Below are 25,603 nucleotides of genomic sequence, written 5' to 3'. Positions count from 1 at the left end.
TGGTGTGATCACCCCCGTAGTCGTTACAGACACGGACAGTGCAACAGGTACCAAAGCTCTGCAAAGACATTTATAGAAAATACTAAGTTAACATTAGTTAAATATTTGTTAAAGAATAAATCAGTATTTCCTAAACTGAAGGCAAATTACTTACAAAAAGAACCAGCCACCAAGAGTAGCCACTGGAACTAACCACAGAGAGTCTATGGGACTAACTAGCTTACTGCTACTTCCGCTATCTCACAGGAAGTTGCGCACACAGTCATTTCTACAGTAGTGCCCTCAAGAATAAGGTAGATAAAAGGCTGCGTGCTCCACGTTTTATTTCCCAATTGCCCTTGGAAAGAAGAATAGAGTACTGTACACAAACTGTTACCATTGGAAATCTCCGGTTTCGGTTCAACACTGGAAGTTGCACCCATGATTCGTGCAAGGTGTCATGGCGGCTAAGAATAAGGTGGACACATCCTTGTAGAGGAGGCTCTCTATATAGACATGAACAGCTCATTCTAAGATAACAAAAACACAACAATTCTTATTTTCAGTTGATTATACACTGAAGAAAACATTAACATGTCCATTTCTGCCAATCCTACACACTGAACCTTTAAACTGAAACTACAACTAGTGCTGTCCTTCTCTTTAAATCTTTCCATGACAAATATCATTTGACCTTCTATTCATAAATTTAATGTTTCACAAGAAAAGTGTGGACCAATATGTCCAGGTTGCCTGTAAGACAATATCCAGGGCTTTAAATCTCATAGTTAAAGATCCTCTCTCTGCGCATGCGCTCTCCGGAATAATGAGTCGATTTGGGTTTTATTTCATTTTTCTCTTCTTGTTGTATAAAAGTCCGAGTTTGATCCTTTTCTTGTGTTTCGCCATTTATGTTTACATCCATTACAGGACGCGATAGACGAAAGAAAACCAGAGGGGAATAATTATAAGAGGTGAAATGATGATGGCTCGTGATATCTTATCATTTGACAGTTGGATGTTTGGTATCACCAAGATTTCTTATGGGTTTACAAACACGTCATGAGATGTCTCGTCTCGTCCTTGTCTCTGCAGCTCTGTGTGGCGTCAATCTGAGATGATGGACTGTGCTGTTCCCGTCTCGGAGGTCGTCCACAGAAACATACTGTAAGCAAGACACCGGAGCGGGAGGCGCGGTTACGTTCGCGAGCCGCGATAAGACGCACGAGATGTGTGATAAGAGACTGTTATAAACACACAGAAAGAGGATGTCTGCAAACAGCCTCAACGAAGGATTCAGCGACACAGCCGGTAAGATTCATTTGTTTTTACTCACCTGTTCCAACAGGTGAAATAACCTGAGTCACTTCCCATGTTTGTGTGCATGTTTACTTTTATTACTCTACTAATTTATTCACTTCACTTTTTTCGTACTCATCATATTCTCTATTACCTTATCTACTCTACCTCACCCAGTGATGGGAAGTGAGCACATTTGATCAAGTACTTTACTTCAAAACAATTACTTTAATTAATTAATTTGGATCCCCATTAGGCACTACCAAGGCAGACAAAGACAACAAATATACAAGAAAACTGCAAAACCAAAAATTAAAAAACTAAACAAAACGAAAATAAACAGACAAGTCCTTTAGATGAACCACAAAATAGTCAGAAAATAATAATTATATTAATTATAGTGATAATAATAAGGATTTTACAGCTCAAAGGTAATTTTAATACTACTAAAAACAGCATATACAGTGATTGAGAGAATTAAAGACCAGGAGAGTTTCACATTAAGGTTCATACAGTCAGGCATCATGTAACAAACCCTATGTGTGAGGTGCTGGTGTTCTGTGCCATCAGGTATCTCTTCAACCTCTTTTTAAAAACAGCTGCACTTGCTGCATGTATAATGTCTGATGGCAAACCATTCCATAATTTCATTTGTTTTTGAAACAGGAAATGAAAAACAACCTCTTGCCACATGCTTAGTATTCATTTTATAGTTGTTGCTAAAAGAAAAAAATGGTAAAGGATAGCTGGGGATTTGGACGATGAAATATTTCTCATAAAACAGAGCAAAGAAATAACCATCTTGTCCTTCACCAATGCCCGACCTAAGGTGGTATGCATTCTGATGATATTAGCTCTTCTGTTACAGTTTAGAGCGAGTCGTGCAGCTCTATTCTAGACTAAGTGTAGTTTGTCTCAGTCTTTACTTGATGCACACTGATGCAAATGAGTGAGAACTAATGATTGAACGTGTGAGATACATTCTTGTGGTAAGAATTTAGCACATCTCCTAATAACTGCCAGACCTCTTCCAGTATCTGCAACAGTTTTTTCCATCTGTTTTGACGACTTCAGTCTGATGTCTAATATCACCCAGAGGAGTTTGGTTTGCTCTACCTGTCCCACAGGCACTCCCTGTACCGACAGGTTAAACTGTGGTTAAGATTTAAGCCTAAAAGGTGATCCAAACACTATACTTTTTGTATAATGTAAATATAATTTGAGGACTTAATTTCAGAGAGAACTAGAAAAGCACTCAGAGAGTGCAGACCTCCGCCAAGTAGGTGATATTCCCTCCCCCTCTACATCAGATTTTGCAGCCTGCATCACAATTAGGTTATTTGCATCACTATCATTATTAGGTTATAATATGCCTTCACCATGGAGACACTGTGGTGTATTTATTTCGGGTTTTTTTGTACCAACACAGAATATAATATGTTTTTTTGTATTTTTCACGTTCTTTTTTTCCAACACAGAACATTAACTTCAACTTAAGAATTACAACATTAAGCAAGTAGAACGAGACGTGCTTTCCAGCCACCAGATGGCGCTATTTTCACCGTCTTTAGAAATTGGAATTGCTGCTGAGGCTGTCAGATGATAGACTTTTTTATTATTTTATCCACTTTGCTTCAACCGATCACCACCAAAATTTTATCATCTGTTCCTTGTCCCATTATCCACCTTTCCTGAAATTTCATCAAAATCCGTTCATAACTTTTTGAGTTATTTTGCAGACAAACAGACCAACGCCGGCTTAAACATAACCTCCTTGGCCGAGGTAATTATGGTTCCTTTTGCTCCACTGCATTCATCAGCTTTATAATTTAGAAGCCTATAGTTAGAATATAAAATGTGATAGCAGGTAAATGCACACTAAAGTAAACTAAAAGCACCAACTGTATATAAAATATACCAGCACTGCAACCACCTAAATTTGCACTCCCATCATGAGCATAATAATAATAAACTTTATTTATATAGCAACTTTCAAAACAGTTACAAAGTGCTGTACAATAAACTAAACACAATTAAAACACAAGAAGAATAAAACAAATAACATGTCATAAAGCCATCTAGTAAAAAATAAAATAGACAGTCAGCTCAGGTAAAGTCAGGATATGATTTCTGATAGAAGTATGTTTTCAGGAGAGACTTAAACGAAGCCAGTGACTCAGACAGCCTTACATCCTCGGGCAGGTCGATCCAGAGCTAAAACAGCATAAAATAATAAAAATAATTATAATAATAATAATGATAATGGAGTTGTATTTTTCTTGGTATTTTTATCACAAATAAACTGTAAACTGGAGCTGACTAATGTGAGTAAAGTTCTACACAAAGTCACAGTTGCTTATTGTGGAAGTAATCATATATTTTGTTCCAGTGTGTAACCTAGTGTTTTGTTGTCTTCTCCACAGTTCTCCTCTGACAACACTTAGCAGCGACCCTGCCTGTGTGTTCAGCTGTACAGACTGTTTGTACCAATGGGTGTCTCACTGTCAGTTCGGCTGTACAGCAGGGCAGACGATAGCCCTCCCTCCTCTTCATCAGCTTTCCCTCCACTGGCCGTCCCCACATCCTCTCGTCTGGCTGTCACTCTGAACTCCTCTCCTGTTGCTCCAGGAGACAGTCGTTCACACTGGAGCTCGGTCCACTGCTCTCCTCACTTCCTACTGTCTGCCTGCAAACAGGAAGTGACACGATCACCCGCTGAGCTGAGCAGCGACGGGGTGAGGGCAGAGATGGGGGTGAAAAGCGGGCTTCATGTTTGGGAGGTGTTGTGGAGTCCCGACCACAGAGGGAGTCATGCCGTCATGGGCATCACTATGCAGAGCTGCCCTTTGCAGGCCTCAGGGTACACTGTGCTGATTGGTGGAGACTCACAGTCCTGGGGCTGGGAACTCAAAACCAATCAGCTGTGGCATGCTGGACAGAGACTGGGACTTTACCCAGGAACAAGAACGAGGTGCCACTCTGAGGCCGCTGAGGACTTAAGCACACAGTCTTCGACTTCATTACACACAAAAGTGGCAAGGACACCTCTCCCAATCCCTGAGCGCGTCTTGTTGGTCCTGGATGCCGATGCAGGAACTCTGGGATTTGTTGTTGATGGCAGCTATGTTGGCGTAGCCTTTAGAGACCTTCCTCGTGGAGTGGAGCTGTTCCCAGCAGTGAGCAGCGTGAGAGGAGGAGCCAGCATACGACTACGATACTTGAACGGCGCCACACGTGAGTGTCAGATGTGAACATAAATCTGCTTAGATAAAATACTTGGGTTTTATAAGACACATAAACTTACCGAGTTTTTCTTTGTCTCTCCTTCCCAGGTGATCCCCCTGCACTGATGGCTTTATGTGGGCTGTCAATTCGCCAGCTTTTAGGGGAACAGAGGCAGAATCAAATTGGCAAGCTGCCTCTACCCTTTCGTCTCCAGCACTACCTGATTTCTAGTCAATAATGTACAATTATACTTGCGCGCACACACACACGCACACACACACACACACACATACACACACAGTAGGAAACAGTTTGACAATCACTTAAGTGTTATAGACCGAAACACAATGTTTATTTACAAGAATGTACAGGTAGAAAACCCTTGTGTCAAATTTATAAAGTCAAATGGCACTGAGTGAACGCTGCCTCAATTAGTTTTTAGCCACCTAAAAAAGAGGCCTATCAAAAAAAAATCAATATCAGTTGAGGTGTACGTTACATTTAGAGTATTTCACCACTTTACCTTGCCACCAGACAGCCTTTTGGGAGAGGAACTGAAGCCGTTAAGTCAAAGCCCTCAGACCCCATCGACAAAATGAGTAGTTTTACTTAGCAAAACTGATTGCTGGTGTTCCACAGCCTCGATTTGTTAGTGTGTAAGATAAAGCGGCGCAAATATTCACTCACTTTTACACTGAAACTGATTTTTTTGATGGTTAAATACCTTTTGCTGCGGCCCTGTCCACAGCATTACATTACTTATCTTCCTTGCCAATAGATTTGCTTTATCAAAGACACTATTGAAGCAACGAAGTACATAAAATACGCACAGCAGACATGTCAGATAGGTCTGACCACCATGTTTAACTACATATATATATATATATATATATATATATCTTTAAATGGTTTATTTAAGGCAGGAATTGCATTTTCTTCTCATCTCCGCAATCTGTGTGATTGTTGTGTTAGCGTCACAGTGATTCGGTCGATATGAAAAGTGATGCACTGCTTTCTTCCACCTCCACAACATTTCCAGACTCCGCCCATCACTGTCCCAATCCAGCACTGAGGTCCTGGTCCATACATTTGTCACATCGCGTATTGACTATTGTAATGCAGTACTCTCTGGCCTTCCCACCAAACTCATTACCAGGCTTCAGATCATTCAAAACTCTGCTGCTTGGATCATTACCTGCACCAAATCATCTGACCACATCACTTTCATTCTCATCCAACTACACTGGCTCTCTGTTCAGTACTGGATTGATTAGAAAAACCTTCTGCTCAACAGCATAACATCCTTCAAATCCTGTCTCAGAACCTACCTGATCAAACTGGCCTATGCACTTTAACACTGTCTGTACCCTCTGCAACCCCAACTATTACATCCATGTGATATTATTGCCAGACAAATGTATTTATTATTCATTTTATTTATTACAATATATATAGTTCACTGCTGAGATTTTGAAATGTTTCTGGAAACTACAAAAGCTTTAAATCATTCACAGTGAGCTGAGAGGAATTTAAAGGCACTCCTGACTTGTGGAGTGTCTCTTTAACTCTGTTTCTTTCTTTGTGTGTAAAATAAATGGCCCCCGTTTAAATCTAACATCATTATTGCTGTTTCAATCCTTTTGTGAATGTTAGAAGGAGGGAAAATAAGATCAGTTCAGTTGTTTTGTTTGGTGGCATGGATGCTTTTAGAGGCTTTTAGAAAACATACATCACATTCAGGAGAAAATTATTATGAAGAAACAGTGACTGTCGCTGTTCCTGCAAAACAACAAACATTAAGCTAAAACCTTTCCCTGCAGGGGGTTATATAAATGCCCATTTGCTTTCACTGACTGAAACCTGCCTGATATACAGGTGGAAGAAATAACAGAGTAATACTGACAACATTTTTTAATATGGGCTCAGTCTCCCAGGTTAAGGGGTGACCAAATGACGCCAGTTAGGGAATTAAAATTGTGTTGATGCCTGTAAAGATTCAGAGAGCCTAAGATGTGTGATTTAAATATTTTCATTAAACTCTGTCATTACTCCACTTTGCTCAAAGGTGCAGTCATTTTGGGAAAGTATTATGCACGATATATAATGGATGGTAGTCTTCAGGCCAGGAGAATGATTGCTCTCTTTAAAAAATATATACAAAAGCTGTCTGTGAGCTTATGGTTGAAGGAGAATGCAACCTACCTTTTTTTGGAGAGGCAGACATGTAGTTTTACTGTAGAGGAAAAGCAAAACAATCGCAATACAGAATATTTCTTTAAAAAATGAGAATATCCTGCTATCATGAGTGTCATGACAGGTGCCTTTTATTTTATATTAATTTCATAATTTATTTGACTTTAAATTTAAATTTATTAAATTATTAAATTAATTTATTTTGACCCATTTTAAACTGCTTTTAGTTTTCACTTTGTATTATTTTTTATGTGTGTAAAATATTAATAAACCTATTGTTAAAAACCCTCTGTCAGTTATAAAACTGTCATAAACTCATCAGTGATTCTTAAATGACATGATACATTTGCTTATTTTATTTATTAATAGTTCCCAAGCAACACTATGAATGAACTGAATTTGGGTATTCCTCTATATTGCTCAATGATAACAATCTGTCTCAACTCAGCATCTTTAAATGAGCATCTGCGTGGTTAGATTTAAGATGACTCATATTCTTGGCTGCTCGTTCAGCTGCTACTGTACCAAGTACATTAAAATAAATAACATTTTAATTAAAGTATTTAACATGTTTTCCCAACAGCCAGCCTTTAGAAGGTGAGAAGTATACATTCAGTCTACCAGCTATGAAAAATATTTATTGAATGGCAATATCACAATGCAAAAACTGGATGAATTAGGAGGTCCTGAATTAAACTGTTGTCGGAGGTGGAAAGGGACTATTCCTGAGTATTTCAAGACTTACTTTTTAAGCCAAGTCACAGGTTCATTCTTATTCAACTCGTCACTCTGCAGATATTCATCCTCCTAAATTTCTCACTTGCAGAGGTCAATTTTTAATAATATTTAGAGGTGCCAATTCATTGAATGGTTTTACCTGGCAAAAAACTGTTTCTCTATAAAAATGATATAAAAGACACTTAAAAGAACATTTGCCTGCTGTTTTGTAGCTGATTTTCTCCATGTACTTCTGTCCATGTATCCATGTTTATTTGTTTGACTCAGTGACATATAGCCTATTATGATTTTGCTCAGGACTCAACAGATGCTTTACTTAAGTAGAATTACTATGGTCTATAATCACTCAACTACAAGTAAGTCCAAATTTAATTTAAGTAAAAGTACATTAGTATTATTAGGAAAATGTACTTTAAGTACCAAAAGTATGCAGAACGGTCCATTTAAAGACCCAGTCCCTTTTACGAGTCTGGTGTAGCTCCACATTTTGACAAATAAACGCCTGTCTCAATTAGATGCCTGCTCTGGTTGCCAACAGTTCATTTTTATAGAAGTTCTTTGGATGTATAAAACCAGATTGTTGACTATCTACTTGAGCTAACATTAGTTAGATGTTTAGATTGCACATACAAATGTAAATATCTATACTTTTATCAATACGGAGATCCTACACATTGTCAGCTCAGTTCAGTTCATTTTACTGAAACCATGAGCACCAGAGAAGACTGTATTTCATTCAGGTTTACCGACATGATGAAAAAAATAAGTAGTGACTCCCTACCTCTGAGGCTGTCATTAAGTCAGAATATGTGTCCCTTCCTCGATTCCCTTGATTCATATTTCTTTAGTCCACCTTTTATAAGAATCAAAAGTAGTTTTCATAAATATTAATCCATGTTATGAGTATAGTTTTAACAGGATAAAGTGGTGCTGTGTCGGTATGCCTGGTGCCGTAATCCTCGAGTGCCATGAAGTGAGTGTCATAATATAACACATAATTGATTTGTTATTCAAAGCCTAATTTTATACAAGCAATATTCATACTGGTTCAAATAAACAATTTGATTGTATTTCCCATCTTTGCTGAGCAACAGTCTTTGTGTAAAAGGGATTAAAGGCCTGTCCCATATAGACGCCTGTCAGATATAAGCCTGTTGAGTTCAGTGATTTAAAAAGCCAATAACAGCCTGAGCTACTGACTGAAGTTTTACAATATCTATCTATATACACACAAAATTTGATCGCTATCACCTTAATGTTGTCATATTACCTTTGTATGTTAATTTTTGTGTTCTTTATACAATTGTGAAATTTGAACTTATATTAAGTGGAGGCTTAAATAAGCCAACTTGATTTTCTGCCTCTCCCTGCTCTATATACCACTTATTTTTTGTCATTTTGTGACTTTCAAACTGTGCAAAAATAAAAACCTAAAACAACATAGACAAGAACCAACATCCGGTACAGTGTTGTCATGACAACAGAGGAACAGACGCGCGAGAAAAAGCGCATAAACTTGTGTGAAGGTGAGCTCCCTCTGACCCTGACAACCAATTGTAACAGCTAAGATTTTATCAACCTCTTAAATTATAAATCCGATTTTATAATGATATTTAAGGCCCATTATCTTGACTTTACAAAGCCCCAACCCGTCCTATAAGAATATGTTAGCTAACTAAACTGCTAAGTTAACGTTACTGTTGGTTACCTTTGCTCAAGCTTACCTTAGCTAACGGTAGCTCGCCTAGCTAACGGCTAACCTGCATTTCCTTCAGTTTGTTGGCTAGTTTATTGACCTAGAGGGCAAACTAACTCACCTTTTTTTATTTTTGAAAGTTTAATTCATACATTGTGCGTTTTTATATTTTCAAATAACTAATGTAGAACATTAAATTATTACTGTTAAATTATTAGCATCATGGCGGCACTAGGAAGTCTGAGAGGAGGAGGAGGAAGAGGATTCGTGTTTGGTCCGCCGGGCATTAATGGAGATGAAGAAGAGGAAGAAGACTCACCTGCGGTAAACTCAAACTTCCCACTCAGCCTGGCAGAGCAATAAATAGTTGTCAGTCAAATACACATTCATGTATTTATATGTTGGCAGGTTTTACTGAGTGTTTTCACCCAACATGGGCAGATGGGCCTCTGCTTCTATGACAGTAAGGACTCCTCTTTACACTACATGAGAGACACTCTTGACAACTACGAGCTCCACCTGCTGGCCAGAGGTGAACAATACACAGCCTGTTACATAATCTCAGCCTTGTCCCTAAATTAGAGTAGGTTTATGGTGTTTATACATTTTTAATAGCTTAGAAATGACAGTACTGTATATGAGCTGACACTTGTGCTTGCCTTGCTGTATTGCATGTGCCCTAGTACTTGTATTCTTCTGTCTAGTCATACAGGAGGTTAGTCCCCATGTAATTATTACCAGTGCAAAGCAGGAGAGCTGCATGACACGCTTCCTGCAACACCTTGGTGAGTTCTGAGATATAATCACAGCATGGGGTGGGGAAACAAAAAAATGTCACACTGAGAAAATTTTGTTTTGACGTGGTATGAGACAAGTAGTTTCTAGGTCAAGGGAATGAAGTGAGATTAGGGATGCTTGACTCTGCAGCCTGATAGTGTGATAAGAGGGAGAGGAGTAGATTGTATAGCTATGATGCACAACTTTATGAGGCTTTTATTGAGAGTAAAGTGACACAGTTCTGCCATGTCAGTGTTTTCTTTCATACAATAAACTATTTTGATTTCTTTCCTCTGTCTTATCGCAGGTTCAGACCCAGACTACAAACCAGAGGTGGTTACTTATCCTTATGTTGACTTTGGTAAACACCGATAATATCCAATTATCCTCATCAATTTCAGGCAGGATCTCTCTGCATTAAATTTAAATGAACAGATTTTGAGTCGATTTTGAATGTTGCAGGTCTGGAGGTCGGTAAGCAGAGGCTACTGTCTGCCCATCTGCCTTTCCTTCCTGCCTCCATTTCAGAGAGAGACAAAATGTCCTACCTCTCCTCCTGTATCTCCTTTGACTCACCCCTTATGGTGAGCCAGCTGTCCACATGTCATCCTATCCATCAGTCTATCGCGCAGGAGCTGATCATGAACCGTCCATCATTTTTTGTTAATGTGTGTGTTTTTTTGTGTGTGTCTGTGTGTCTGTGTGTTTGTACATCCGTTTGGTAGCTTAGGGCAGTGGGCGCTCTGCTGAAATGTCTGGACAGGAGGAGAGTGGGAGTGGAGCTGGAAGACAGCAGTGTTGGAGTTCCTATCCTACAGTTCCTCGCCTACACACTGTAAGACACACACTAATGAAGCTTTGCACACGCACACACACAAATAGGACTGTGATCACACGTTTTCCGTAATGAGGACCTTGAGAGAGTTTTGTCAATGAGTAGTTTTTTTTTCTCTATTCTCTCTTTTTCTCTTCTCTACTTCTCTGTAATTTTAGTACCAGCCAACCAATCCTGTCTCATGTTTTCATGAATTAAAAATGTTGCTCCTCTGAAACGTGTATTGTTTCTTCTCAATAAAGTAAAGGTGTTGTTTGCATGGACCAAGACACTTACAGGTAAGGGTGTTTATCCATTATATATATGATCTTTATTAAGTATCTCCCAATATGTCCTTAAAAGCTGACACTAATCTCCTAAATATCTCATTAATCGTTCCTTGTTTTACAACTAGAACCTACAGGACAGCTGTTTCGTACATTTTAATAATGTTTTTGCAACTTATATGAATAAAGCTAAAGAAATAAATATAATGTATTAAACTGCATAAAAATACGGTATATGTGAGCCATGAAAGAACACTTAGCAAGACATATGGGTTGGTTGGGATAACCGTTGATTTTGTATTTGTTCCAGTGTACTGCAGATCTTCAAATCAGAACTTCACCCATCAGTGTACAAACTGCATTCAGGTGAAAAGGAAGGACTCAGTCTTTACGGTACGCGCCCTGAAGGTAGCATTATCAGTCCATCTTATCTGATGGTGTTTACATGAACCACTTGTACTTATCTTTTGTTGCAGGGATACTGAACCGCTGCAGGTGCAGGTTTGGCTCCAGACTGCTACGGTGAGAAACATCTCCTACTAGAGTGAAATCGTAAAACCAAAAAAATGAATGTGGCCTTTACTTCGTTAAAAGAGAATACAAGGCTTGTAGTGGAAAAGGCTGATATTTGTGTCATTCATCATTCAGACAAACTAAACTCTACCAACATTTTGTATAACAGTGGTCCATAATTTATGCTGGTGTCATGGTATATTGATGTCAGATACCTCCTATCATGCTGCAGCACCACCATTACTACTGGCATTATGACAACCTCTAAAAGGCAGGGCATAGTTTTAGCTAATCTAATAAATCAAATCAAATCAAGTTTATTTATGTAGCACATTTAAAAACAACTGCATTTGATCAAAGTGCTATACAAAATAAAAGAATGACACACAAATATATAGCAATGTAAAACGTGCACAAAAAACATGTACGTTTTAAGATTTGTCTGGAAAGTATCAATGGAGGGGGGATTTAATTGAGAGTGGAAGGCTGTTCCAAAGCTTTGGAGCAGCTACCACAAAGTCACAATCTCCCTTACCCACCAGCCTCGATCGCGGGACACTTAAAAGACATTGTTCAGAGGATCTGAGAGGTCGGGAGCTGGTAAAGGGGCAGAGAAGTTCAACAATATACTGGCGTGCCAGCCCATATGTGGCTGTAAAAAAAAATAATAGAACCTTGAAATCAATCCTGTATTTGATAGGTAGGCAAATAGAGGAGATTCAAAGGGCTCTGCATCACGTAACACTAAATATAGCAATTATATAATCATAACTGTCTGGTCATGTAAGAACATAAAGTATTTTAAAACAGGAACATTTGGAGTTTTAGAGACAAATGTTACCTTTTGCACTCTTAGTATCTGCACTACAGTTTCCCTCTGGATAAATAACGTTTTACCTTATATTACCATACAACTACCAAAGCAACAAAATAAAAGTTTTTTAAACTCATTTTCTGTTTCAACTTCAGCATTCTATACAAGCAATACAGTTATTACATAGCTCACACAGTACAGATCAATGTACAAAGTTTTCAGCTGCCGTAACATATATCCAGGTTTAAGACAAGTACAGTGAAGTGTTCAAGTGCGAGAAGATGTACCTGTTCAAGAATTTCAGTCTTTGCAACCTCAATACATATGTGATTTGTTCCATCACATACAACTGGCTTATTTATTTAATCCAGATATTGTACGTTGGAGGTTCAGGATTCAACCATCTAATTGTGATACATTTAATCGCAGCCCCCAAGAGGATTTGTAATAGCAACATTTTTGCCTTCCCCTCAAACCCTTCAGGGATTGCTGCTCGGAGAATCACCCTTGGATCTTTGGGGATATTTGGATGGAGCACTGCTCTCAGGGCGTCTAACACATCCTTCTAAAAGTTGCTTAACTTGGGGCCAGAATGAAAGTTTGTGTTACGTGCTTCCATATGAATGTTTGCGCTGCTGTTTTGTGATTCAGGCAGAAGACTCCGGTTTGTCCCAGGAATTTCAAGGTTTGCATTCCACTGCTTGTATCTATGGCAACAAGATAAATGTTTTAATGTTTCCAACATTATGCATCTGTTTTTAGTACTGTCACCAATCACATTATGGTGATCTAGTTCCATGCTGTGATTCTTGTGGGAATTACATAATTCTGCCATTTTTATTTACACAACAATTACTTTCTACATGCACACAATATCTGGTTAACTCCGGTAATTCCGGGTTTTGTCACAGTCGTGAAGTTTGCTAGTTTGTACTGTTTGCTTCTTAAAGTGTCTGTGATGTCTTCTCTTCTCCCAGCCAGTGGTTTCTGCGGCCTACACAGGATCTGACCGTGTTACACAGGAGACAGGAAGTGATTCGTTTCTTCACATCACCTCCGAACTCCGACGTCCTGAGCACCCTGCAGTCCTCGCTTCGCAACATCACTAACATACCAGTAAAAACTTTAACTAATTACTTCCTTGTTTCCTCCACATCTGTGACCATTTATCCCTTACCTGCTGGGTCACCACCTGGACAAGGAATCTGTGAAAGCCTAAAGCCAGTATGTGTGTGTGCTCGTGTGTGTGTGTCAGACTCTTCTGCGCAGGATGTCTCTCTCTCACACCAAAGTGACCGACTGGCAGAGTCTCTACAAGGTTGGAGCTACACCTACACCTTATTCACATGTCAAGCTTTGTTAAATGTGTGAGAAATGTTGTGTTTGTGTATGTTCATCAGACTGTGTACAATGCGGTGTGCATCAGGGACACGGTGCGACACCTGCCTCAGTCCATTCATCTCTTTCGGGATATCAGCGAAGGGTTCTCGGATGACCTCCACCACATCGCCTCCCTCATCAGCCGAGTCGTGAGACGCAAACTAAATAACACACAGCTGCAAATCTGAGAAATCTCCTGCCGTTTGTTAAGATTGGTTTGTAGTCAATTTAGTGTTCAGACTCCATGTTTGATTTGGAACATGTAGGTGGATTTTGATACCAGCATAGCTGAGAACCGCTTCACCATCAAACCGAACGTGGACCCAGCAATTGATGAGAGTAAGCGCCTGCACCCTCGTTTCAAACCTAGAACAGTCATATGATACATAAAAGCCTCATCATAAATTTCTACATGTTATGTGTTGATAAGTGTATACGGTGCTTGATTTTAAGTCTTAAATCTCCCCCTTTCTCTGTCAGAGAAGAGGAGGATGATGGGGTTGTCCGACTTCCTGACAGATGTAGCCAGAAGAGAGCTGGAGCACCTGGACGCTCGCATCCCCTCCTGCTGCGTCATCTACATCCCTCTGGTCTGAGCTTCATATTGACAAATATATATACCAACTGATCTGTATGGTGAACGGTATGTACAATATTATTGGTGGGAATCATACAATTAGATATGGTGAAAACAGTCTCAGGGGGATCCTTTATTTTCCAGCTCGGTATCCTCTTAATATGACATTAAGACCCGATAAAGGGTTTTATGTACTCAGCAAAATTTTTCCCTATAAGAGAAATATTCAAGGTATGTTTTCCTGGGTCAATATATGGAAATCACCCACCTGCAACTTATAGCCAACTGAGGTTATACTCCTTGAAACCTGCGCCCTCAAATATGCAGGCAAGACAGTTGTTTTGACTTTAGACATTGATATCTCCACAATGGCTGAATGGATTTTTACCATTCACACTTAGGGGTAGGCATTGTGAAGTGGTTACAGTTGAGAACCAGTTCCAAATTGTCCGATCCATTACAGTCGTATGTCTCTCAGTTCATCAATTCCTTTGATCAGTGTTGGCATGTTTTCCTGACAGTTATGCACTGCAAAAAAAGATGTCAAACTCATGCATCCACACTGGTGGAAACTTGCAACAAGAAGGAGTCATGGTGGAGAGAAAGACACAGTCCAAAACGTAGCTTCATTTCACGGACAAAGATGACAGCTGTGCTGCTTGTAATGTCTGTAGATATGCAATATGCTGACACATCTTCCCCAAGCAACACGGTCTTAAATTCCAGGAACACCATGTAATTGACACTCTTTTCACGAGTACCACCGAGCAGCATGTCTGTTTCAGAGGGTGGGTTTCAATTTTATAATCATGCTGAAAACCTGTGTAGGTCTACGTTTTTTCCTACACAGAAAATTGATTTGGAATCAATAAGGGAATCGTAAAGGTGTCGGACTGAAAAACAGAATCAGTAAATCTTCATTCCCATCCCTTTTCAAACTGCATTTGAAGTGTCCATCTCCCTCTGTTTTTTGCTATTTCAGCAAAGTGGATAGCCCTTAGTAATCTCTTACAGTGTGGATTTATTGGAATACAGGACCCCGAGAACATTGGTATGACCCCCCCACTAGAGCACCACATATATTAGTGCTCATATATGTTTCTTTTAACTGCCCTCACAGATTGGATTCCTGCTTTCTGTCCCTCGCCTGCCCAGCATGGTGGAGAAAGAGGATTTTGAGATAGAGGGGCTTGATTTTATGGTTTGTGTGTGATCTTGTCAGCATGTTAATTTTGTTTGTTTTGTGTAATTCAGACTGACAAATGTGCTGTAACACCTTGTTCTTGTGTGCATGTGGGATAGTTTCTGTCAGAGGACCGTCTGCACTACCGCAGCCAGAGAACCAAGGAGCTAGACGACCTTCTTGGAGACTTGCACTGTGACATTAGAGGTCTTTTACCTTTTCACTCAGTGGTTAGTTTACCCGATTGTTGTGTACCTGACATTGTAGAAGTGACCACAACCACTGACACTTTTCCTGCTCATATACTTTCTGTTTCTCAGACATGGAGACGGCAGTAATGACACAGTTGCAGAACACAGTTCTTGAGAGGAGCGCCTCCCTTTACAAGGTGGGTGGGCATCACCGTGCACTTCCAGGTCCCAGTGTTTAAAACACAACTCCCACTCTGATAAAATTATTATGTGCATGAAAGTAATTCTGTTAATGTGTGGAGGTGGAGTTTGTTCTGATCAGCTATGTTGTACATTTTGATTATGAAATAGGTACAAATCCCATTACATTTTTTTTTTTTTTCATTACAAGTGTTATTTGTCTCATGACAGACGGGCGTGCTGCTATTGCCGCCTTTTATTACAAATTTTATTATTAATTTTGGGGACAGAATGAGCATTAAGTGCAGCTGTGATTATAATTTACTGGCATCTTGGCAATTAAATTAATGTAAAATAAACAATAAGCTTTATTAAAATGCAGACGTTTCAAACTTGTTAAGCTTCATTAAAGTGATACTAAGACAAGATAAGATACTTTATTGTCTCTAAGGGGAATTTTGGGAGGGGGGCAACAGTGCTACACACAGCTGCAATCAACTTAACAAGACGTAGACAACAAGACAGTACAGTGGTACAACAAAGACACAGTCATAAATTAAATATGACAGAAATTGAAAGATACAAGATATAAATACATAGGCATTATGAAATGAAGAAAGACATCATAAACCCATAATGCATAATGCATAACACTAAATGCAACAGTGCCTCCTTGCTGCGTTTAGTTTTATGCATTATGTATTACGGTTTTATGGTTATACTCCACTCAGAATCTCTCTTTTGAGAATTAAACACTCAAATCCACCCACCCTCACTGTGGTTACAATGGATTCCCAGAACAACAAGTATCCAAACATCCAAAGAAAATTACCACTCTGCTCCTGCAACACAATCCAATTCCTTGTCTGTATGCTCAGTTTGTTTCAAATGCTCATATATTCCATCAAATGTGACTAAATACACAGTCTGTCATTTTACATGTACAGACCTGCTGGGTTCTTTTTATGCAGCATATATCTGGAGCAAACGCAGAAAACTGCAGGTCTGCTGCAACTCTCAGGTCTTTTAAATCAAGGCTGAATGCTTTTCTGTTTGCTGCAATTATTCATTTCTGACATTGCACTGTAACTTTTATTCCTCCCCTTTTTATCTGTCTTATTCCATTTTAGCTTATTTTTAGTTTCCATCTTCTTGCCCCCTTAACGACTGTTTTAATTGCATTCACATGTCCTTTTTTAGTGTGCTTCTGCACTCTGTCTTGATGTTTTTGCCGTTTTATGAAGAGCACTTAGAATAACCTTGCTGGTGAAATGTGGTATATACAAATAAACTTCCCAGAGCCAGTCTGCACTCGCCACGCATCAGCACACACAGGGCCCCACCTCTGCACACCACCTGGCACACAGTTCACCCGACCACAGGGCAGTGACTTCCTTGGCTCAAGGCTGGGCCTCCTCACCCAGGTCTGGGTCTAGGGGTGGGGCCCATTGTCCCCATACTAAGCGAGGTACTTGAAGTCCAAGTAGGCCAAAACACCAAAGTCTTCTTGAATCACTCCTCGTCTGGCCCCTCCCCTGGGACCACTTTGCCTTGGGCCCCGGACAACACAGCTCCCAGGATCACGGGGACACGCAAACCACCATGTTAAGGTGGCGATTCTTGGTTGGGTTTTGGTTTGTTGCAGTGTCTGCAGTGATGCGGGCACTTCACTGGACTGTCGTGGTGAAGAGATTTTAGATTTACTGGTCCATCTACGTCCCATGCCTTACCTATGGTCATGAGCTCTGGGTAGTGACTGAAAGACTGAGATTGCAGATACAAGTGGCCGAAATGAGTTTCCTCCGTGGGGTGGCTGGGCTCAGTCTTAGAGATATGGTAAGGAGTTCAGACATCCGGAGGGAGCTCAGAGGAGCTGAGCTGCTGCTCCTTCATATCAAAAGGGGTCAGTTAAGGTGGTTTGGCATCTGATCAGGATGCCTTCAGCTGGAGGTGTTCCGGGTATGTCCCACTGGTAGGAGGCCCCGGGGCAGACCCAGAACACACTGGAGGGATTACATATCTCATCTGGCCTGATAGCACCTTGCAGTCCCCCAGGAGGAGCTGGGAAGCATTGCTGGGGAGATGGACGTCTGGGGTGCTTTGCTTGGCTTGATGCCCCCGCAACCCGGCCCTGGATAAGCGGATGAAAATTAATGGATGGATAAATAAACTGAGTTTGTGAACACTTTCTACTCTTTCATCAGTCAAAGCTTCTCTGCTCAGGACAGTCAGTGTGTTCAATGTGTGTGTTGTGTAGATTCTGGATCTTGCTGCTGAGCTGGACTGTCTGATGGCCATGAGCAGCGCCTCCCAAGAGTATGGCTACACCTCACCCAAATTAGCCAGCCACAGGGAGATAACAGTCATACAGGGCAGGTAGGCACTGTAGATGTAAACACTGATCCAGGCACTCCAGTTCTTGGTGTAATTTAGAACTCTTCATTTATGTGCCACATCATGTAAGCTCATCTAAAATTTGTTTGATCACACACACCAGTGGCTGTACATAAAGATGGACAACAAATCTTCACTTCCTCCCACTGTACAAAAATGAAGCCAAAATATCCCGGATACGGCCGCTGCCATCTGGTGGTGGTGACGTCTGCAGTGTTGAATTCCTGCCCACACACCTGTCTGACCAACTGTGAGCAGCACCACTGATCATAAGCACACTGAGTGACACACACAGCTGTGAATCATGACCTCAAACTCTGTTTTTATAGCGTCAAACACATGATTACAACTAAACTTTAAAAATTAACACTTGAGCACACATCAGCATGATGAGAACTACCTAAAATGACAGGAACCATTTGGAGGAAAAATGTATTTGTTGTGTTTTTTGATCTTTTAGTTTGGCCCATGTCCCATCCCCTAACATGGAGGGGGCAGGGTTTATGATCTATACTGCACCCAGCTGCCTGGGGCACTGTCATGCTATCCATCTTTATATACAGTCTAGGACACACTCACACACATCAGTAAAGCAGAAGATGTGTTTAATATAACATTGCAGTACAGGACTTATATCTGTATTTTTCCAGACACCCGCTGTTAGAGCTGTGCTCTCCTGTGTTTGTGGCCAACTCCTTCCAGAGCTCAGAGTCACAGGGCAGAGTCAAGATCATCACTGGCCCCAACTCATCTGGCAAGAGCATCTACCTCAAACAGGTGGGACAGAAAAAAACTCAGTAACAGGTGCAATGATAAACTGCTCCTGGTCCTGACTAGCTCAAATATAGTCTACCTTATGTCTCGCTTTGCCACTGTGTTGACTTGTTTGTCTCTCTGTGTGACCCAGTGTGTACATCTCTGTCTCCAGTTTACCTGAAATTGGTTTGTCATTTTCTTGTTTTGAGGACAAATCTGCTCTTTTCTTTGTTTTTCTTTTGCTACTCTCGGTGATAAGCTGTGGTCAGGCAAACAGTAACAGAGAGCTTTAAAAAACAAAAGACCAGTGAAGCTAAACAAGTGGGAGACACTACTGGCTCTAAAAATCTGCATAATTGCACATAATCTGCTTTTAACATCTGTTTCTTCAGCACCAGAAGCTGCGCTACAGATGGTAATTAACCCAGCGTTCTGCGAGATGATTAAAGCTGTTATGATGTACAGGATTTGTATTTTCCCTTTCTAAAATATCCAACTTTATTAATTACTGGTATCAGAAGAAGCCCTAAAGCTGTAATTTACTTCTTAATCAGAAAACACATTTAGAGCGCCATAATTAAGGGTAACAATTTCATTTCTTAATGAGAATGTCTTTATTTTACACTTCATTTGAGGGAGTTTTGACCTCCAGGCTACTATTGAGAATCACTGATGTGACTCCTCTTTGCCCTTTGGTTAAGTTTACACCACAGCACCTGTCATCCAACCCTGACTTGCTCTGATCTGACTTTGTCAGGTGGGTCTGATTGTGTTCATGGCTCTGATTGGCTCAGACGTACCTGCGAAGGAGGCAGAGATCGGTCTGGTGGATGGCATTTTTACCCGCATGCAGAGCAGAGAGTCTGTGTCTGTTGGCCTCAGCACCTTTATGATAGACCTCAACCAGGTAACGAACACACACACACACAAACACACACAAGCAATGTGTGTGGGTGTGGAAATAAAAGATATGAACTTCCAGCACTACTGTCCTCCAGCTCCACTCCTACTCTCCACCTGTCAAGACATTTTTTTATAAAGAAACTACTGCCTACAGCTATATAAACACACACACACACACACACACACACACACACACAAACACAAAATATAACAAAATGCAGTGTAACACTCTGTGTCTCTATTCTCCAGATGGCCCAGGCTCTCAACAGCAGTACTGGCAACTCATTAGTTCTCATCGATGAATTTGGAAAGGGAACTAACACAGTAAGAAGAACTTGTTCCAGCGATTTGTGAATGAAATCCATATGTATACACATAACAAGGACACACAGTGTCATTAATATGAAGCGCCTGAAACTTATTCCAGCCAATATTATCTAATTTAGAGCTGCAGCACGAACAGACCTCCAGTTCAGCCCAACATGTGCCACCTATCAGCAAGAAAACAGCAGCAGCTGTTCAGATTTGCAGATACAGAGGTGTTGATGTGCGCCATCTATAGGCAACAGCAGTGACAATGCAGTTCTAAAACTTGTGCAGCCTGCAGGCAAAGACTGCTGTTTTCCATGTAGTTTCATATATGCTTTTTTTTTTTTTACATTTGATGTTTTAGTTTTAGCAACTGCTGGATACTCAGAGTCTGCTCTGAGTATCATTATGTTCTCTGTCCTCCATCACTGTCTGCCAGGTTCCTCTGGAGAGGGAGGAAGAGGGTCCAAACTAATTTTATTTGTCCAAAAAAGAAATGCAGGTGTGGGAGGCACAGGCCAGAAGAAAACAATAAAAGAAAATTACCAACGTAGGTTGAATGGGTTTCGTTAAATTATTTAAAGGGGCTATAAACCCACTGTACAATACCTGCTCAGCACCAAACAGCAGGCAGAAACAGTTAGCAACTAGCTGGGGAACATAGTGGAGCATTTAGGAGCTTAAGACCCACATATTTCCCTCAGGAGTTGGAAGAGACCTAAAAAAGCTACAACAGAGTGAATAGTCAGGTGGCCTTCTATAATGATATTGCTCTATCACTGCTGGATGTGTAAATAGGCAACTGACTGCCAACAAATTTACAATATCAAGTTAAAAGGTATATTTTTAATTATCATTAATATAAAAAAAAAATCTGCTTTAGGGTTATTCATTCACTTCACTTTCACTTTCTTAGAAGACTAAGACTGTTTGGAGTTAACCCTGACACCATGCTAACATTCTACAATGCTGTGCTGGACAGCATCATAAAATATGGCAGCTTGGTACGGCACCGCCACTGTCCAGCTAAGAAACAGAATAACAAACATGATCAAAACTGCCATGAAGGTGATAGGAAAAACTGTTTATCCACTTTTGAAACAGTGGTGGTCAGACAGACGCACAGGATTCTTAAGGACCCAACAAACATTTTAATGCCCGAATACCAGCTCCTGCCTTCAGGCAGACGCTACAGGGCTAGCAGGTATAAAGGCAACAGATACAAATTCTCTTTTATACCTACATCTATAGCGCTCCTGAACAAAAAACCAGCCCTGTTCCCTCCGTAGTGAGGAATAGCCTTAGTCTCCTCTTAAATTTAGTTTTTAACTTTTAATAATTTTATTTAACAATTGTCAGTCAAATTATTCTAACTGTCCAACTCTCCCTTAACTTTCTTTTAACTTCTCTACGCACTTTACACTGCCGGGCCTAGTAGTGGCCGACGCCTGTATGGTGGCCAGTATTTGTCCTATTGTACACCATGTGTACTTGTAAATCTTTGGAAAAACCCTATTGTTATTGTTTGTGTACTGTGCGTTGTGTGTCACTGTAAACGCAGTTTTCACGCACTCGAATTTCCTGTAAAGGACAATAAAGTTTATTTGATTGATTGATTTGATGGATCATCAAGTATGGTGTTTTACAGCCACAAACCAAACTGTACTTCTGTTTAATCTAAATATTATTAGTAATATCTGCTGGAGGTAAGAGTGACACAGTGCTAAATGTAAAACCTCAAAAGTGCAACAGCTTAAAAACAACAGCTCTAACAAAAAATGTAAGAAACTGCATCTGTAACACTTTAAACTGCAGGTGGTGTGTGTGTGTGTTCAAATTTAGGCAGTTGTTGCTTCCCTTGCCTGTGGGTGGTGACATGCCAGAGAACTGCAAGGCCTGGTTCTTTTGTTGCACGCCCCACCCTTTGTCTTTCTTGTCTCTGTCTTTATATTAACAATCTATCTTTCTATCTTCAGAAATAAGTACTAAATGCCTCCCACAGAGGATCTTAGCATGGTCACACATCCACAAAGTTAACTTTGCTGGATATTCACCTCCAGTTCACTTCCATTCAGTGCAAGGACGAATGCAGGGATGAATAAAACATTTGCTTCCAATGGCAGAGCAAAGCTACATCTACTCATTGTGTGGAGTTGAACTTTGACCGGTGAAGATGCCGCCTCAACCAATAGCCGAGAAGTATGTGTGGAGAAGACAGTGATTGTTGTTGTGTCTAACCACAGACTGTAAAAATAATGGAAGTAGCCACCTGTGATGTCCCCCATTGGTTTAAGGACTGCTGTTTTGAACCCTTGAGTTTGGCATTTCGGATGTCGCCATTTTGTTTTTTGTAGCCAGAAGTGACAATGTTTGGGCACAAGGCTGGTGCTGTGGAGGAGCGATAGGTGGCAGACAGCCTGTCACTCAGAGAGGCCTTAATAAAATGTAAAAGGGTGACTTATGTAAAAATTCCCCTCCTGTACAGTTGTCATGAAGGAGAAATTAACCATAGAGACCAAAACCATTTTTGTACCAGGCTTTAAACATGTTTATTTCTGCTGTAAAGTCCACTGGCTTCTGGAGCCAGCCTCAAGTGGCCGTTCAAAGAACTGCAGTTTTTTGGCACTTGGTGTTGGCTTCATTTTTCAGTACCAGAGGCTGCTGGTTGTGTTTAACCAGCTGGTATTGTATGATATTGGCAATGAAAAATAAAACCTGCCATAGGTGACAGATGCTGCCTGGCTGGCAGTGAGACAGATATGGCACTTAAGAAAATGGAAAATGTAACATCATTTCGTGGTAGTCATTAGCAAGATAGCTTTCCTTGTCCGTCACAAATCTGCTGATTGATTGAAACTGCTGCTGCTTTCTCTTCCTGATGGTGGTCCAGCTGGGTGTACAATGATGGAACAGCTCCCCCTTGAGAGATTGTGCAAAAGTTTTAGTGTAAACATAGAAACTTTGATTTTGTCTTCTTGAGAAGAATTAAAACAGACAATGATTACAGAAACAGAGAATTTCTATTCTTGTGTGAATGTGATACTTGTATTCGTCACTAGCATCAGTTAACATTTGTTTTTTGTAATACTGTTGCTCAATCACAAATAACAGGGACATCTGTTGGGTGGACCTTTTCATCCACAGAACAATAGACAGGAATGTTAATTGGTTTATTTGTAGCAACAACTCAATCTCAGGCTGTTAAGGGTTTATGTAAAGAGCTTAACCTGAATTAAGACCGAACAGTTTGACCCATGGGAGCTTCATCCATGTGCACAAACACAGCTGACTGTGTAATGTTCCCCTTCAGGTGGATGGACTGTGTTTGCTAGCTGCATCGATCTCTCATTGGCTGAGGAAACCTCTGGTGGATGTTCCTCATGTCCTGTTGGCTACTAACTTCCACAGTCTGCTGCAGCTGGGCCTGCTCCCCTCCTCTGGCCTGCTGTGTCTTCTGGTACTGAGAGACACTCGACTGCACAATGATGAAATGTAGCCCGGAGCATTTTGTGAGCGTTCACTGAGGTTTCATGGTGGAAAAACGAATGTACTGCAGAAAAAATGTTGACAGCAAAACTTCCAAATGATCATCCAGCTAATGAGACCTCATTAGAAGTTTTTTTTATTGTGCATGTGAGTGTGTTGTGTTGTGTGGTTGTGTATTATTGCGTGTGTCTGTGTTAGACTCTAGAGACCGCAGTGGACGGGGATGAGTTGGTGTTTCTGTACCAACTGAAGGAAGGAATCTGCCAGTCCAGCTATGCTGCCAACATCGCTAAACTGGCAGGCCTGCCAACCAGCCTCGTGCAGAGAGGAGTGGAGGTAAACACAAACACACACACACACACACACACACACACACACACACACACACACACACACACAACCACACAGGTTTCCTACACAGTAAGGAGTAGTATGAAATTTGAGAGTATGAAAAAATATTTGTGTTTTCATTTATTTTGCTTTCTAAAATATAAAATTCTGAATTTCTTAAAAAATATCTTGCCCATACAAGCAGAGTGTTTTTCATGGTGTTTGGAGCAGGCAACCAGCGCAGCCAAAATGTTTACCACTGTGTGAGAGAGCACAGGCCAGAGCGAGCCTGATGTTGTCAGAATCAACGCAAGAAGTATGGCATGCATCTTAACACAGTCTGCAAACCAGCTCTACCCCAAATGCCTTATAACTGAACCAAATCAAAGCATCTGTGCCCAGATTAGTTTGAAATTACTGAAACAAATAACCATATTATTAAGTTTGTCTCAGTGTGTCTTAGGTAGGCAGTGATTTAGACTGTTCTGCATAAGGAAACCTTTATGACTGCGCTCATCGTTGTTGTGTGAATAAACAGGACTGCACTGACGCTGTGAAAATTTGAATATTTAAAGGTTCTATTGATGAGATTTTGAACATGATATAGCAGCAAACCACCATTTGCTATGTAAAAATAAAGTGGAGTAATGTAATCTGTGTTTTGTAATCTGAGCTTCTGTTTTGGTCGCTGGCTAGCCAAGCTTGCATCTTATTTCTTGTAAGTCTGGTTAGCTGATAATGCGCTCCTGACCCATGGTGGTGGGACACTATTGTCGCGGAAGCATGACACACTGCTAGCCACCGCCATTTTGGCTCAGCGACCCTTCATGTTTGCCTGTGATGTCAGAGGTGAGAGCTGTCTGCAGCCAATACCAGCCCAGGCTATGAATGTCACGTAGAGCACCTTCAGATGTTTTTATTCATTTTCAGTTCCTATTTATAAGAGAGACTAAAAATAGGGGGAGGGGACAATAATATAATAATAATTATTCAAAATGTTTAAGGAAAATAATAAATGTATTTGTAGCATTGGTTAGTTGACTCGTCCAACTTTCTGCATACAAGTATGGACTGAACGGCTGCAATAGGTAAATGCAAATTTTCATAGGGCTTGCTGGTTATTTGTCAGATATCATCTGAAAAACCTACTGAGAAGTCTGGAAATTTGAGACTGGAAATGGAAAATGTGTAGGAACTCTGCACACACAGAGATACAAAGAAGCATGCTCACATTGACTGTCTGTGTGTGTGTTTGGTCAGGTGTCTGAACTGTACCGGACAGGACGGCTAATCGAACGCATCGACAAAGCATCATCAGATGAGCAGGCAAACAGGTTTGTTAAACTCCGTCAACACAAAACAACAAAGAAAACCAACACAAGAGAGCAGAGTTTGTGAACCAGATGTGTCTGTGTGACTGACAGGTGCAGGTCTGTGGTGGAGATGTTCTTGAGCCTTGACCTGGATGACAAAGATTTGGACCTTCAGCACTTCATGAAGGAAGAGCTCCTGCCCTCTGCTGGGGAGCTGCTGAGCCGCAGCTGAACTGTTCTGCTGCAACCATGTGTCTACAGATCTG

General features: G+C 40.6%; 2 protein-coding genes and 1 long non-coding RNA gene across 4 annotated transcripts; 2 read left to right on the top strand and 1 right to left on the bottom strand.

Moving 5' to 3' along the window:
- The first annotated feature begins 825 nt into the window (after positions 1 to 825).
- si:ch1073-228j22.2 (SPRY domain-containing SOCS box protein 4) lies at positions 826 to 6,691 on the top strand. Its single transcript, XM_049583881.1, has 4 exons — positions 826 to 953; positions 1,075 to 1,290; positions 3,702 to 4,512; positions 4,611 to 6,691. Exons 3-4 carry the CDS (start codon positions 3,768 to 3,770, stop codon positions 4,739 to 4,741), a joined length of 876 nt encoding a protein of 291 aa, XP_049439838.1. The 5' UTR covers positions 826 to 953; positions 1,075 to 1,290; positions 3,702 to 3,767; the 3' UTR covers positions 4,742 to 6,691.
- On the bottom strand, positions 3,388 to 9,570 carry LOC125893300 (uncharacterized). Its single transcript, XR_007449856.1, has 4 exons — positions 9,450 to 9,570; positions 6,706 to 6,736; positions 4,583 to 4,657; positions 3,388 to 3,492 (listed from the first exon to the last, which is right to left on the bottom strand). It is a non-coding gene; the product is annotated as an uncharacterized LOC125893300 (long non-coding RNA).
- msh5 (mutS homolog 5) lies at positions 8,910 to 25,585 on the top strand. Of its 2 annotated transcripts, XM_049583879.1 has the most exons (26): positions 8,910 to 8,960; positions 9,349 to 9,454; positions 9,539 to 9,662; positions 9,835 to 9,915; positions 10,215 to 10,268; positions 10,370 to 10,491; positions 10,633 to 10,742; positions 10,985 to 11,020; positions 11,319 to 11,401; positions 11,485 to 11,530; positions 13,313 to 13,451; positions 13,591 to 13,653; positions 13,736 to 13,864; positions 13,982 to 14,054; positions 14,196 to 14,305; positions 15,413 to 15,493; positions 15,595 to 15,682; positions 15,796 to 15,863; positions 18,104 to 18,222; positions 18,891 to 19,017; positions 19,754 to 19,903; positions 20,149 to 20,223; positions 23,519 to 23,665; positions 23,893 to 24,030; positions 25,285 to 25,358; positions 25,449 to 25,585. In XM_049583879.1, exons 2-26 carry the CDS (start codon positions 9,353 to 9,355, stop codon positions 25,567 to 25,569), a joined length of 2,460 nt encoding a protein of 819 aa, XP_049439836.1. In that variant the 5' UTR covers positions 8,910 to 8,960; positions 9,349 to 9,352; the 3' UTR covers positions 25,570 to 25,585. The 2 variants fall into 2 exon arrangements, with proteins under 2 accessions (XP_049439836.1, XP_049439837.1); XM_049583880.1 differs by lacking the exon at positions 8,910 to 8,960 and having other exon boundaries at positions 9,305 to 9,454.
- The last annotated feature ends 18 nt before the right edge of the window (positions 25,586 to 25,603 follow it).

This window comes from Epinephelus fuscoguttatus, linkage group LG8, assembly GCF_011397635.1.
Source record: "Epinephelus fuscoguttatus linkage group LG8, E.fuscoguttatus.final_Chr_v1".
Taxonomy (NCBI): Eukaryota; Metazoa; Chordata; class Actinopteri; order Perciformes; family Serranidae; genus Epinephelus; species Epinephelus fuscoguttatus.
Note: the sequence above shows the minus strand (reverse complement) of the source record. Positions and strands in the feature narration are given on the sequence as shown.

Coding starts and splice junctions, on each gene's coding strand:
- msh5 (XM_049583879.1), top strand. CDS start 9,353: ATGGCGGCACTAGGAAGTCTGAGAGGAGGAGGAGGAAGAGGATTCGTG. Junction 11,402..11,484: donor GGAAGGACTCAGTCTTTACG/GTACGCGCCCTG, acceptor CTTTTGTTGCAG/GGATACTGAACCGCTGCAGG. Junction 15,494..15,594: donor TAGAGGGGCTTGATTTTATG/GTTTGTGTGTGA, acceptor CATGTGGGATAG/TTTCTGTCAGAGGACCGTCT.
- si:ch1073-228j22.2 (XM_049583881.1), top strand. CDS start 3,768: ATGGGTGTCTCACTGTCAGTTCGGCTGTACAGCAGGGCAGACGATAGC. Junction 4,513..4,610: donor ATACTTGAACGGCGCCACAC/GTGAGTGTCAGA, acceptor TCTCCTTCCCAG/GTGATCCCCCTGCACTGATG.